Source organism: Rhinolophus sinicus, linkage group LG02 (genome assembly GCF_036562045.2).
Source record: "Rhinolophus sinicus isolate RSC01 linkage group LG02, ASM3656204v1, whole genome shotgun sequence".
NCBI classification, from domain to species: Eukaryota; Metazoa; Chordata; class Mammalia; order Chiroptera; family Rhinolophidae; genus Rhinolophus; species Rhinolophus sinicus.
The window spans coordinates 148,011,558-148,025,906 of record NC_133752.1 but is presented as its reverse complement, the minus strand read 5'-3'; the positions used below and the strand labels follow the sequence as shown (position 1 = coordinate 148,025,906).

The 14,349-nt window shown below is 49.7% G+C and overlaps 1 protein-coding gene across 1 annotated transcript; it reads right to left on the bottom strand.

Moving 5' to 3' along the window:
• Positions 1 to 1,341: 1,341 nt before the first annotated feature.
• Positions 1,342 to 14,008, bottom strand: LOC109443755 (keratin, type II cytoskeletal 1b). Its single transcript, XM_074325649.1, has 9 exons — positions 13,337 to 14,008; positions 8,689 to 8,903; positions 7,479 to 7,539; positions 6,880 to 6,975; positions 5,707 to 5,871; positions 4,148 to 4,273; positions 3,801 to 4,021; positions 3,329 to 3,363; positions 1,342 to 2,902 (listed from the first exon to the last, which is right to left on the bottom strand). Exons 1-9 carry the CDS (start codon positions 13,937 to 13,939, stop codon positions 2,604 to 2,606), a joined length of 1,821 nt encoding a protein of 606 aa, XP_074181750.1. The 5' UTR covers positions 13,940 to 14,008; the 3' UTR covers positions 1,342 to 2,603.
• Between the last annotated feature and the right edge of the window lie 341 nt (positions 14,009 to 14,349).

Below are 14,349 nucleotides of genomic sequence, written 5' to 3'. Positions count from 1 at the left end.
CTCAAGCTTTGTTCTTCTTTCTCAGGATTGCAGTGGCTATTCGGAATCTATTATGGTTCCATACAAATTTTAAGATTATTTGTTCTAGTGCTGTGAAAAATGCCACTGAAGGGATTGCACTGAATCTATAGATTGCTTTGGGTATTATGGACATTTTAACTATATTAATTCTTCCTATCCATGAGCATGAGATATGTTTCTATTTATTTGTATCTTTTTTAATTTCTCTCTTCAATGTTTTATAATTTACTGAGTACAGGTCTTTTAGTTCCTTGGTTAAATTTATTCCTAGGTATTTTTTATGCAATTATAAATGGGATTGTTTTCTTAATTTCTCTTTTCTGATAGTTTGTTATTGGTGTATAAAAATGCAACCAATTTCTGAATATTAATTTTGTATTGTGCTACTTTCCTAAATTCATTTATCAGTTCTAATGGTTTTTTAGTGGAATCTTTGGGGTTCTCTCTATATAGTATCATGTTATATGCAAATAATGACAGTTTTACTTCTTTCTTTCCCATTTGGATGCCTTTTATTTCTTGTTCATGTCTGACAGCTGTGGCTAGGACTTCCAGGCCACATCTTTTATGTGACTTCTTTACACAGACTCAGAAATGTCACAAAGGATGAGGTGATAGCTTACCTTGCTCCATTCTTGAATTTCTGCATCTATACTTTTCTCTAGGGGCATCAATGAAGGAATCTCATGCCCATAACACCCCCATCCCCGGTTAATGGGCTCACGTCTCATCTCCCCAGCTCAGTTTCTCCTCCGCAGCTGCCCCCTCTGATTCACACACATTCCCCTCCTCTTATCTATGAGTCTCTGAGCAGACTATCTGGAGGGCCCTTCCCTGACTCGCTGCCCACACCTGCCCAACTCTGTTCCCCAGCCCTGCTCCACTTTCCAGCCCTCTAGGAATCAGTTGGGACTTCCCTTCCCCAACACTGTCAACTGCTGTGAGTCCCACTGCTCCTGTTGTGCTGCATCTCCCTGTGTCCACAGAATAGGCCCTGTTCTGATTTCTTCCCCCCACCTCGCCTATGTCACTTGAGTTATTAACCATCCTTCAGATTAAGAAATGTGTTCATTCACCATTGCATTCCCAGTGCCTAGACCACTGTCTACCACATAGTAGGAGCTAAATAAATGCCTGTTGAACAAATGTGTAACTGACTTTTGAATGATCGGTCATTTTAAGGATTTGTAAGATTATGTCTACAATAAATGCAAAAAATGCAATAAAAAATAATAAACTTTACTTCCCAAACATGAATAATTTCAGAGGCCTGCAGAAACTACAGAAGAAATAACTCATCTCTTGACCAAACAGCAGTTTGAGATCACAGAAAAGTTTATTGTAGAAACACCAGAAATTTCAAGGTACCACCTTCAGCCAGGAAATGATGATGTCACAGCACTCCCCAAAGGACCTACGCTGAGCTCATCAGATGCCCCAAGAGAATCATGGACTGGGAGTTTGTGTTAGGACTCAGCAAGCAAGTGAAGGTGACTCCAGATCTTAGAAGCAAAGCCACCTTCTCTCTCTCACGACCCATGAGTTGGCCAATAATGTCCTCTTCCTATCCCCTCCAGCACATCTCAAGCATCTTATGTAAGGCCCAAAACGAAGAGTCATTCTCACAAAGTGTTCAGTCACAGAGAACAGGAGGCAGAAGGGACTTTGCAGCCTGGAAAAGAGCATTAAGCTACCTTGCAAATAACAGGCAGCTTGCAGCCTGGTTTAGAATTGAACCTCCCAAGACCCAAGTCGGATCCTCAAACTCTTCAAGGCCTGGGCACCTGGACAGAGTAGAGTTAGGCTGTATATGCCCAGGATGTTGGACAAGTCTCAGATGAGTCGTTATGGAACAGAGATCAGGAAGGGCCAGGCTTCCAAAGAATGGAGATGTCAGGAGGGGCAAGACAGAACAGAACTTGTTTGCTTGTCCATCACCTCCTCCCTTCACTGCTCCTTCCGGTCCTCCCTGTGGACAGACTCGTGACCTCTGAAATACTCCCACCTGGAGCTACTAACCTGTGGGTAATGCTTCCTGAGACAGAGCATCCGAATCAGGCCCAGACGTCACTCACAGATATGTGATGTGGGCAGCCAATCCACACTCTCCATGACAGTGTGTGAGGCTATAGACCAAAAGGCAGGAATTGGTCCCCAGTACAGAAGAGCCCATGCCAAGCTAGCTTGCCTTGCCATCAGCCACTCACCCAAGGGCCTCATTTTGTGGCTCCTTGAGGGATGGATTCTTGTTCCCAGGCAGCTCAGGTGCAGGAAAGGGGACCTGGAACTGAGAAAGCTGCTGTGCTTGACATCAGCTCTCCACTATCTGCCTTGTAGATGCTCTACACTCCACGGCTAAACTGGGCCCTGGGCGTCCCCAGGGACAGGAGCAGGGCCCGCTGAGAGAGTCTGAGTTGAAAATGAGACTGGCTGCGTCCTGACTGCCAGCCAATGCTCTCCATAGATAGACCTACTTCCCCATCTAGAGTGGACTTGATTGGTGAAACTGCTGTGACCCATCAGGAAAAGGAAGTGAGAGGAGGTCAGAAGGAGGTAGAAAAGGGAACAGGAGCGAGCCACCTCTACTCCACGATTCGCCTGTGGGACGTGTTGGTAGAAGTTTGGATGATCTGCAGGCGGGCGGATCCCCCGCCGCTTCCGCCCTTGGACTTGCTGCTCCCGCCGTAGTTCCCACCACTGCCGCCCCCATAACCACCTCCACTGCCCGCGCCATAGCCTGCACCGCCCCCAAGAGAGCTGCCCCCGCCGCTGCCTCCGCTGCCTCCGTAGCCCCGGCTGCTGCCACCGCCGCTGAACCCTCCAGAGCCTCGGCCACCTCCGCCTCCTGCGCCACCGAGGGTCATCTGGCTGCTCTGCACAGCTGTCAGGGGAGAGGGCAGCGCATTTGGGGGTCAGAAGGACTGGGCGGGGGGGGTACCTGCCTGCACCCACCCTCCGGACAGCCTCCTATGTCCTTCATCACTGGCAGCATCTGACTTGCAAAAACTAGATACAAGTATATTCATTTCCAAAGCATTCTTCATGCTACAAAAAGATTCTGGGTACATCGTCAGTATTAATATACCCAAAATTATTATATTTGGGATCATAACTAAGGTTAAGAAGCGCTAAAATCATTTATTTCAACAAATTTCTCCAGGCTTTGCAGTTGTGTTTGCTCATTTGGTTCTCACGGTGTGGGACTGGAAACTAAAATGCCCCCCTGCCAGTTCCCTGCTGGGCAACCCTGCTGGGCCTTCCCTCCACTCAGTACCAACCTGCCCCAGCCCTGGGCTCTGCTACTTACAGATGCTCACGTGGCTCTGCAGCTCCCCTGACATCCTGTAAAAGCAAAGCACACACATCAGCCAGACCTGCAAAGCCAGAAGGAGAGCAGGCAGCAGCCTGGTGACATCAGGAGCGGAGATGTCCCCAAGCTTTGTTGCGCATGGGAAAGGTGTGTCTGTGCATGGGCAGGGAAGTCAGGGGGCCAGCGAGGCCAGAAGGGATTTTAAGCATTTTCCTCAAGACTTTAGCATTGGGAGGTGGGGGGTGGAGTCACCACCTGGCTGCAATGGCTTGGGTTGGGATATAGGAACATTCTGCTTAGAGATAAGAGAATGACAGTGACCCTGCCAAATCACACATCCTTGCTTCTGACTTGAATGTTTCTGCTCACCCTGGGTTACCAATCTTCCCAGAAAAGCTATTCTCTCCAAATAGTCAGTCCCACGGCTCCAGGGGTGCAACCTGCACTTTGGTCCCAAAATATGGCCCACCTGCTCTCCTCGCCCTCCAGCAGCCTGCGGTAGGTGGCGATCTCCACATCCAGGGACAGCTTGGCTCCCAGCAGTGCCTGGTAGTCACGCAGCAACCGGGCCATGTGCTCCTTGGCCTGTTGCAGGGCGTCCTCCATGCCCTGCAGCTTCTGCCCCGCGTCCTGAAGGGCCCGGTGTCCTCTCTCCTCTGCTTCCGAAATGACTGAGTGCATCTGGTCGATCTGCTCAGGAGATGGTCACGGAGAAGATGCAGGGCAGTGGCGGTGGGGGGGAGAGGGAGGTTGAGTTTGAGGAGCCCCATCTGGCAGGGCACCATGGGAGGTGACATGTCTGGACACCCATCTTACCTGCTTCTTGACGTTGCTGATCTCTGCCTGCAGCCTCTGGATAGTGCGGTTGAGCTCTGCAATCTCCATCTTGCTGTTCTTCAGGTCGTCTCCATGTCTTCCCACTGTCATCTGGAGCTCCTGGTACTGAGGGTCAAAAGCAGCACCACAGTCAGCCCGCTGCTCCCCATGAGCCCTTCCAGGAGGGCGGGGGACTGCCTTCCCAGACCCTGCCCAGACCACTCTGCCCTGGGAAAGTTCCCAGAGAGCCCAGCGATGCTCCCATGCACACACACTCACACCTGTACCAAACCTCCCTTATCTGAGCTCTGAACACACATACACACATCTATATAAAGCCTCCCTCGTTCCCACCAGTCTCTGGGTCAGCCCCACATCCCAGACAAACAAAATTGCTTGGTGATGTTCTTTTTACCTCTTTTTTCCCATATCTAAGCCTTTGCACCGATCTTTACCACACTGGGACCCCTCCTCACTTTTTCCACTCTGCCATATTCCTTCCTACCCTTTTCCAGAATGATTTTCCTAGCAGTCAAGCCCTCATTTCCTCAGGGGCCCTTGGCACACTCCACATTTATTCTCATTTTCTTTTCTATCTCCTTTTCCATGTCTATGTTGCCCCAGCAATAGGAACCCTACCCACAGGCCATGACTCTGAAGGAAGCAAGGGGGATGGTTGGCTCAAGGAAATCTCTGCATTCTGAGGTTTTCACTGTTAGCCATCTACCTCCCCAATCTGATGCTGAAATCCATGCCATTCAGAACATCCGCCTGCAGGACAGGAGGACAGAGGCCAGCAGGGATGGGAGTTGGCCACAGGTAATCCATCCACAAATTAGAGCTCAAGTGCCAGGTGTTCAGAATTTAGTGACTGGCCCTTGATCCTCAACGACAGTCTTCACCCTCCAAAAAGTTCCAAGTCAATGTATATTAAAGAAGTAACCAAAGTTGTGGCCAAAGACTTAATTTCAAAGATGTTTATCTGATGAGTAAGAGTATATTCCTACCATCGATACCACGCTGCTATTAAAGGTGATGTAGAATATTTAATGTCACAGAAGGACATTCAAAGTGATAAACAAAAAAGTACAAGCCTATATTTTAAAAGACCTCACTATGAAAAAATAAGAATAGAAACATGATAATGGTGGAGAGCATGGGTTGCTAGAAGACACACCTGAGTTTAATTAAGTTCTGCCCCAGCCACAAGACCTTAGAGAAATTAGGTCATCTCATGCTCTATTATCTGTAAAGTAGGAATAATGAAATCCTTGCCTCATAGGGTTGTTATAGGAGTAAACTACACAATATATATATAAAGCCCCTAGTGCAGTGCCTGGAATATATGAGTTTTCAATAAACGTTAGGTACAAAGAACTGGTAGAACATATGCTGGCATGGTACTATCGGTAGCGAGAGATGAGTAATCTTGACCTGTAATTTCGCAGTTTTCTGTAACAAGCATGTTTTACTTCAGAAATAAGAGAAAGACGATACAAGTTCCAGGAGGTACGTTTGGCTTTGGGTACCGAGCCTGGCCAGGGGACCACAGCGCTCACCTTGGTCTGGTACAGCGCCTCCGCCTCCTCCTTGCTCTTCTGGGCGATCATCTCGTACTGGGCCCGCACGGCGCTGATGATACTGTCCAGGTCCAGGGAGCGGTTGTTGTCCATGGACACGATGACTCTGGTGTCACTGACGTGGGTCTGCATCTGGGACAGCTCCTGCGAGGCAGGGACCACAGGTTAACTCCTTCCACTGTCCTCTTAGGGCCTCAGTTTCCCTTTTCTGCCCACCCACCCCCCTTGAGGCTCTGTGGAGAAGCCAGAAGCCTGGGCCAGGTAGGAGTCTTAGGGGAAATTTCTTTGAATTTTTGTTGTCCACTGACAGGTACCTTAGCTAAAGGTAAAGGCACCCAGACCTAGTTCCAGGAAGAAGAGAGAGCCTGAATTCAGAGCCCCTGTAGACACCACCTGCCCAGCATGCTGCTCCTGGGCCCTGTATACCTGCTTTACTCTGGCTTGGCTACCATCTTGAGCTGGGCCCTCTGATAGGCAGACTTGCTCCTTGAAACCACAGGAGCTCTCAAAGGCCATGGGAAAAAACTACACCTCTGCGGCCACTCACCCTCACTTCTGAGTCTGGGCTGTACCGTTGACTAGCTAGGTAATCTAGCAAGTGACTGACTCTCTCAGTGCCTCAGTTTTCTCATCTGTAGAGTGGAGATACCCAGGATATATGAAGCTTCTAGCACAGCATCTGGCCCAAAGCAGTGTTCCCAGTTTAGACATGGGTGACTGTAGGACCAGGTGCTAAGAGCATATTATCTGTCACCACTGCAGTCTTCATCCTCCTTCCCTCTAAGATCCACTCTGTCCTCTTCTATGGAGTTCCTCAATAGCCCCCATCAACTTGCCAGTGCCGATGAAGATTTCTGGTTGGTTTTGCCCATATATGTCCCAGGTATTAACCTCATTTCTTAGACAGAAGTGGGGACGGTTTCACCTTCTCCTACCTCAGGACTCTCCATGCCTCCCTTCTCCAGTACCCCCATCCAGGAATCATAAGCACTGAGGGTTAAGAGAATGGCTGACTCCTGCTCCACAGAGTTGAGGTGACTGGGGAGAGGTGTCCCTAGTAGGCAACGTTGGGTTGCAGGCCTCCCCCTTTCACAGCCCATTCCCCATGTAAGATGAGAAAAGACAAGGGTTTCTTATGAGGACTGAACTCACGATCTCAAATAATTGCTTCAGGAAATTGAGCTCCCCAAACAGAGAGTCCACCTTGGACTGCAGGTCCACTTTGTTCATAAAGGCAGAATCCACATCCTGAAGAGAAGGAAAGACAGTCTGACTTTTTGCCTGGTGTTGCCTGATACCAGCCGGCTGGGTGGCCCAGGCAAGTGGCAGGGCCCCTCTGGGTTTGTTTCCTCCCCTTATTCAAATAAGAGACCTGCAAACCTTGGTTTTTCTGGCCAGAAGGAAGTGTGACACCAAGCTGTTCATCTTGGTCAATCACACACGACACCCCAGGTCACTCCCCAGTCCCAAGGCCACAAATAACTGACACTCAAAAGCTGTCCGTTAATTTAATTTCACTTTCAGGCCCCTGGAGAGGTTAAAAACTCACGGATTCCTAAAGATTCATATTAACATCGCTTTCAAACTTTCCCCTTCAGTGTAAGCGTCCCAGCATTTGGCCAGCACACTCCACAAGCTGGCCCCCAAGGTCACCCTGTCTATCCCTCAGTCACACAGCATTTCACAGGAATTCCTCGCTCTATTCAGCCTCCTGGGCCAACTGTCCCCTTCGGGATACCCCCATTCCTCACCTTCTTCAGGATGACAAAGTCATTCTCATTGTTGGTCCTCCGGTTGATTTCTTCCTCATATCTGTGGGGGGAGGTAAGAAACAAGACAGGCTGCAGGGGCTGACCTTGACGCTTTGAGATTTCTCCTGCAGTGGAAGGCTTGGAATTCCTTAAGTGTTTACTGTCTTGGACGCTGGCTTCCCCCTCCCAGGGCTGCTGCTGTCACTGACAAGCAGCTGGAGCCAGGTCCTGGTTCTGCGGGTCAACAAAGGGGACAAGGACCCAACGTGGAAAACCTAGAGCCCCATTTGTATTTGTAAATTTGTCGAGCTCAATCATTTATTTTTTTTAATTGAGAACTTAAAGTAACCACTTTTGCTAAATCTTTTTAAAGAGAAAAAAATGTCACCTATGATTCTGCCCCCCAACACCTTCAGTGCGAATTTCATTTCTCCCTGTGAACTCACACACACTTGACTGTGTACTGGCCCAAGGCAATAAGCATGTCAGGGTGATGTTTAGAGAAGCGCCCTGCGCCCCTCAGCATGGGGAGGGAGAGGCCCCTTGTCTGCAGGTGTAGGAGCAGCTGGCCTAGAATAGACAGGTCCTGTTACTCCTATCGTTATGAATAATAGCCAGTGCCTACTGAGTACTTAGCAAGTGCAGGCACAGCCTACGAACTTGTTCAGAATAATTTCATCTAAACCAGTGGCTCTCCAAATGTGATCCCCAGTACCCACCATGAGTGTCACTTGGAAACATTAGAAGCGAAAACACTGCAGCCCCATCCCAGACCTACTTGATCAATCTGATTTTCACAAGCTAAGGCACGCTCACATTCGAAAGTGACAGATCTACCCCTCACGACAATCCAACAAGGAGGGTACTCACTATCCCCACTTTACTAATGTGAAAACTAAAGGCTTAGACAGCCAGAAAGTGGCAAAGTCCACACCAGAACCGAGACGTATCTGGTGCCAACACCCGTGAAGCTAGTCTGCCTCTCCCCACGCAATGCAATTGAGAGCTTACTGGCAATACCATCCTACTGGGGCGACCATGTGTAAAATGCCCCCCACCCCACAGCTGTGCGGTGCGGAGCCTGCATGGCTGTGTCTGGTGGGCCTGCTCCCACCCCTTACACATTAACACTGGAGCAGAAGGTCTTGCCCTGTGAATCAGTTCCCTGCCATGCTTCTCCCCAGGCCGTTCACCCCGCCTGGAGCCTTACTTGTTCTTGTAGTCCTCCACCATATCTTGCATGCTCATGACCTCCGAGTTCTGGCTCATCTGCTGCGCGTTGAGAAAATCCACCTGCCTCCTCAGCTCGCTGATGTAGTTCTCTAAGAAGGGTTCCAGGTTGTTGGTCCAAGTCGAGGTGTTTACCTGTTGCAGCAGCTCCCATTTTGTTTGTAGCACCTGATTCTGCTGTTCCAGGAATCGCACCTAAGAGGAAGAGACCTCCAACTTCACCCCAGGCTGTGGATCTGAGAAGCACCCCACGGGGAGGAGGATGGGCAGCCCCACAGCATGTCCAGGACTCAGAGAATCAGGATGGCCCCTCTAGGGGTCAGAGAGCTCCCCTTTCTCTGGGACCAGAACACATGGGCACAGTGTGGGGGCTGATGGTTGATAAATGGCTATCAGGTCAACTCACCTGAAATTAACACTAAGCTAACTTTGGTGTTGAAGGTAAATCCCTCCAACAGGCTCCTTGTTTCCCCTAACAACCCCCATTTACATCATAGAGCTGTCACTCAGTGTATTCATGCCAACATGAGGAAATGGTGATCAGCGCATCTGACACAGCCAAGGCTCATTTCTCTTTGTGGTTGAACTACGTTATGTGACTGAGGAAGGAAGGAACAATTTGACTTCGAGTATTACACTGATTCCTGAGCAAACTTGCCTGGGTGTCCCCTCCCTGCAGGCCCCACCACCCCTGCTGTCTGCCAGTATGTTTTTCAGGAAGGTTACCTCACGTAAATGTTCTTATAACCCAGACAGAATTTTAACAGTCAATAAATATTCTCTCTTTTTTTTCATGTTATATAATGCATTCCAGTGCCCCACAGTCAGAACTTTGGGGTTAGCTAGTATTCAGGTTCTATTTCCTCCATTCTCACGGAGAATGGAAAGTGGACATCATCCTATAGTCTTACCATCTGTTCCCCAAAACTGTGGCCACAAAGGTCAGGTACAGCGTCCAGAGAGCTGGGGGCTGTGCAGACCAAGTGCGTGGACTGTCAGTTGCCTGATAACGATCAACCCTCAGCTTACCTCTACTGGCTGCACACACATGGAGCCCCCCATGTCTTAGGTGAAGACCATGGATGCCTCTATGCTTTGTTCAGGTATACACACACACACTCCCCAGGACCTGTCTAGGGACAAACCCCCTGCTTCAGAATGCTGAAGACAGCCCCCTTCAACACGGCACTAAGGAGGGTGCTCAGAGTCCCCAGCCCTTGAGACGGCCCATCTGAGGATCCTGTCCTTGTCAACCACCTTGGGTTCTGACTCTAGGCTGCAAAATGAGTGCAGAGAACACGGTTACTCATGGCTTATTTTTGTTCAACTTATCAAAGCCAGAGATAAGGCAACTAGCTCTCACAGGTTTGTCCACACAGCTCGTAACAGCCCTGTGAGAAATTCTTGCCACCTGGCCTATTTTTCACTCTGGCAGCACTCCCAGGGAGTGGAGAAATCTGTTGAACACTTGTTCACAGCCCTGTGCTCTGCGTTGTGGGGATCAAAAGAAAGAATCCTAGGGGCCCACGGTGAATTTCCACATCAAGCAATGAGGGGACAGTAGGACACCTCTGGGTACTTTGGGTTTCTTTGAGTCCCCCTAGTCAAAGAAAGCATGGTGCTCATCAGGTCACCCAAACTGCAAAGGCAGAGGCTGGCATCACAGACTGCCAGACAATTTTAATGAGATTAAACCACTAAACAAGTCATTGAAAGTCACTGTGATCTTTCGCCAGGCCCCAAAACACTCCTGAGCTGTGTTCCCCATCGGCAATACTCAGGGGAAGCTCAGCTAACACAGATAAAACTTACAGCATGCTGAGCTAACCCTCTTACTGGAAAAAGCACACCCCACTCAGCCTCTCGTGCTTCTCTCCCTCCCACTCATGACTCTGTAGCCACAGAGACCTCCTGGTGCCTCCAGCAGCCCAGTCTCCCCAATTCTTAGCCTGGTACCTCCTATTCACCCTTTAGACCTCCACTGAAGTGGCATCCCCTGGTGTCTCACCTCTGCTTTTCCCCTGCAGCATCTTTCATGATTTACAGTCTTTTGGTGTGAGCCCCAGGAAGGCAAACCATGTCTGCTTTGTTCTCCAGTAAACAAGGTGTTTAGATCAGTGGACACATAGTGGCCGACACAGAGAAGACAGTTCGTAAGCATCACAGACTAAAGAAATGCTAACCGCTTTGAAATTGTCTGCTGGTGTAGACTTTCCAGGCTACTCGCTACCCTGGCATAGAGGACTCAAGTTTAGCTGAACAAATACAAGCCAGTATCCCCATGAAAAAGGCTGAAATCCCCCCCTTTCCTTCCTGAGATCCCTTTCTCTTGTCATTGGTTCTTGAAAAAAGCCTTTGTTCCCATTCCCACTCTCTGAGGGTCAAGCCCGATAGCTGAAGGGCTGACTCAGTTTTTCATTCAACACAGATTTATTGAACGATTATCATGTGCCAGACACCATTCTGGATGCTTAGAGATTCAATAATAAACAAAACAGAAAAAAAAACCTGCTTTCCAGGAGTTTGCATTCTATTCAGAGAGACAACTGTAAAGAAATTGTTGACATATACAGTGTATCAAATGGCGATAGCAGCTGTGGAGAAAAATTACACAGGAATAGCAGACAGAGATGCTGGAGTGGGCGTGTTACTTTAAATAGAGAGTTCAGGGAAGACCTCACTGAGACAGTGGCATCTGAGCAAAGACCTGAAGTAGATGAGGGGGGAAGCCAACCCATTCTTTGGAAGAGAGGAGTTCCAAGCAGAGGAAATAGCAAGTGCAAAGGCCCTGATGCAGGACCACGCTTCGGGTGCTAGAGGATGCAAGAATGCAATAGTGTGCTGGTAAGTAAGAGGAAAGAAAGCAGAGAGGGAGTGCAGGACCACTGCAGACCGTGAGTGTGTACCCTGGGGAGCTAAATTCCAGCCCTCATTCTGTTCACTAAAACTTGCGGCTTGAGAGTCGTTTCATCCAACGGTAGCAATATCGCCTAATTCTCACCACTGCAAGCTGAGGGTTAGCAGCAGCTGTGGGTTGGACAGCCAGATCATACAGGGCCTCATAGGATCTTGGCTTTTATTCTACCTGTGGCAAGAAGCCAATGGAGGAGTAATATGATAGTTTGAAAGGATATCTCCCATGTGGTGCTAAGAATAGGCTGGCTGGGGTTAAGGGTGAAAGCAGGGCCAGATCAGAAACTAGGGTCAGGAGTCACTGCAATGGAAGGCTTCTCCCTTCCAACCAGGCCAGGGCCCTCCTGGGTGAGGATTCTCTCCTCGTGGTCACCACAAACCATGCCCATGGGGAAGGACAAGAAGTCACGGTTTCCTGCATCTTGGCCTCTGTCTGCAGCCCCGTGCCAGAAAACTGAGCGGATGTCCTATCAATGACAGGAACCACAATCAAATGAGTCTCAGGAGACCAGCTGCAAGCAGCCCATGGCCATTTCACTGACTAACCCCCACCTCTCAACCAGCTTGTGTCCGTGACCCTGCCTTGGCCTATCCTTGACCTCTCCTTCACCTGTCACCTCCTTGCTCCAGTCAAGCTGTCCCAGTCCCTACCTGTGCCTGAGATGTGACCATATTCCGCCAAGTTTCCCACCCAAGATAACCAGAAGTAGCCAGAAGCATTGAGCTCTGTTGAACTCTTTTTCGGCTATCGCTAGGCCTCCTCCTCCCCCACACACTCTGGCCTGTCCCCAGCATTTACCCAAGTATCAGGGGCCTGGTATACAGCCCAATGTTGGGCTTTGGCCATGGCTACTGTGCAGTCAGATCACAGGTTAAGCTCTGGCCTTAACACAGAACTTCTGTGGGGACTGAGGGAAAGTCACTGAGCATCCAGCGGCCTTTGTGGTGCTTCCCACTACTTCCCAAGAGCCAAAACCTTCTGGGGATCCGACAGTAGCTGCCTTGCCTCCGCTTCTGGACAAGAGGAAATGCTGGAGGAAAGTTTTTACCATAGGTCTTCTACCAGCCTCTTCTTAGTGATTTCGGCCTGGACCAGACCTAATCTGAAATTTAATGAGGAAACTAGGCTAGGGAGAAGGGCGTCAGTGGCTTCATCTGGCCTATTTGGAGCCCTTAACAAGCTAAAATGAGGAATTCAGTTAGAATCCTATTTAATATGCTATTGACTTCACACCCCAGCAATACCCACCAGGGCATTCACCTGGGCTCTGCCATGGCTCCTGGAGGGCAGGACTGGTGACCTAGTCACCTTGTTGTCACCCTGTGGTACAGTGTCTGGCATATAGTAGATGCTTAGTAAGTGTTTGTGCGATGGATGAGTGGATGGAGGGAGGGAGGGAGGGATGGATAATGGATGGATGCAAAGTGAATAATGATGAATGAGAATAAGGTTACTACACCATGTCTGTTGGATATTTTCACATCTTTTATCTGCTTTCCTGCCAAAAGGAAAAGATAAAAATGAATTCCCTCATTAAGTCAAATTGAGGCCTAAACAAAGTAAATGTTTTCTTGAGGTCCCAGGATACACACATCTGGAAGTGATTGTCACCACCAACTGACACAGCACAGTGCTGTGAGAGGTGGCCGGGCACGCGGCCCTCTCGGTCCTTTGGTCAGGGACCAGAGAGTCCACCTGCCCCCGGAGCACTCACCTTGTCGATGAAGGAGGCGAACCTGTTGTTGAGAACCATGATCTGCTCCCGCTCCTGTGTCTTCACTCTCTGAATTTCAGGGTCCACCTCCAGGTCAAGCGGCTGCAGGAGGCTCCGGTTAACAGTCACCTCTTGGATGCCCCCCACGGGACAAGACGGACCAAAGGCCCTAAGCCCAAAATTACTCCCAAACCCAGCACCCCCAAAGCCACCTCGTCCATAGCCACCACTTCCAAAACTCCCACCCCCAAAAGCACCACCTCCAAAACCACCACCTCCAGAGCCAGCACCTCCAAAACCACCACCCCCAAAGTTTCTGCCCCCTCCAAACCCCCTTCCTGCTCCTGCACCCTGGCAGAAACTACTGGTGCCTCTCCCCACTAGGTTAACGGAGATGCTTTTACTGCCACCCAAATTGTAGAGGCTCCAAGAGCCAAACCCCCTCGCCTGGCTCCCATACCCACCACCGCCACACCTCCCTCGGGCCTGACACACGGAACCCACAGCCTGACTGCCACCACCAGTGCCTGCAGAAGAGCAAAGGCTGTAAACCCTCTTGCTCCTTGAGCTAAACGCCGACCGAGAGCTAAACTGGCGGCTCATGGTTGCTGGAGCATCCAGGCAAGCAGACACGAGAAAGGGCAGCTGGAAGGAGGCAGAGACAGGGGCGGGAAAGAGTGATGACTCCTTTGCAAGAGGCCTGGCTCACTCCCTATATATATAGACACACACACACACACACACACACACACACACACACGCACGCACTAGCTGGGCGGGGCACCCTCCCAAACCTGAGAAGGGAGTATCTATGTTTAGTTTGTCTGCCAGCAGCATCTGTTTAAAACCTCATACCTGTGACTTGCCGGAATTACACTGTAGACAAACTTCCCCAACTTGATCATTTATCATTCATCTCTTGCCATTTAGAGAGCAGAGTGCAGTAATCTCTTAGGATCAAGTCGCTGGAAACTCCTCTACAAGTTTCCCCCAAATCATGAGTTGATAGCTTC

Bases quoted from the DNA above. Each gene is read 5' to 3' on its own strand.
- LOC109443755 (XM_074325649.1), bottom strand. From the start codon at position 13,939: ATGAGCCGCCAGTTTAGCTCTCGGTCGGCGTTTAGCTCAAGGAGCAAG. The intron at 5,872-6,879 runs GTGAGTTCAGTC...CCTGCCTCGCAG, and splicing joins TGAAGCAATTATTTGAGATC to GAGCTGTCCCAGATGCAGAC. The intron at 3,364-3,800 runs GTGGGCCATATT...TTGCTTTTACAG, and splicing joins CTGGAGGGCGAGGAGAGCAG to GATGTCAGGGGAGCTGCAGA.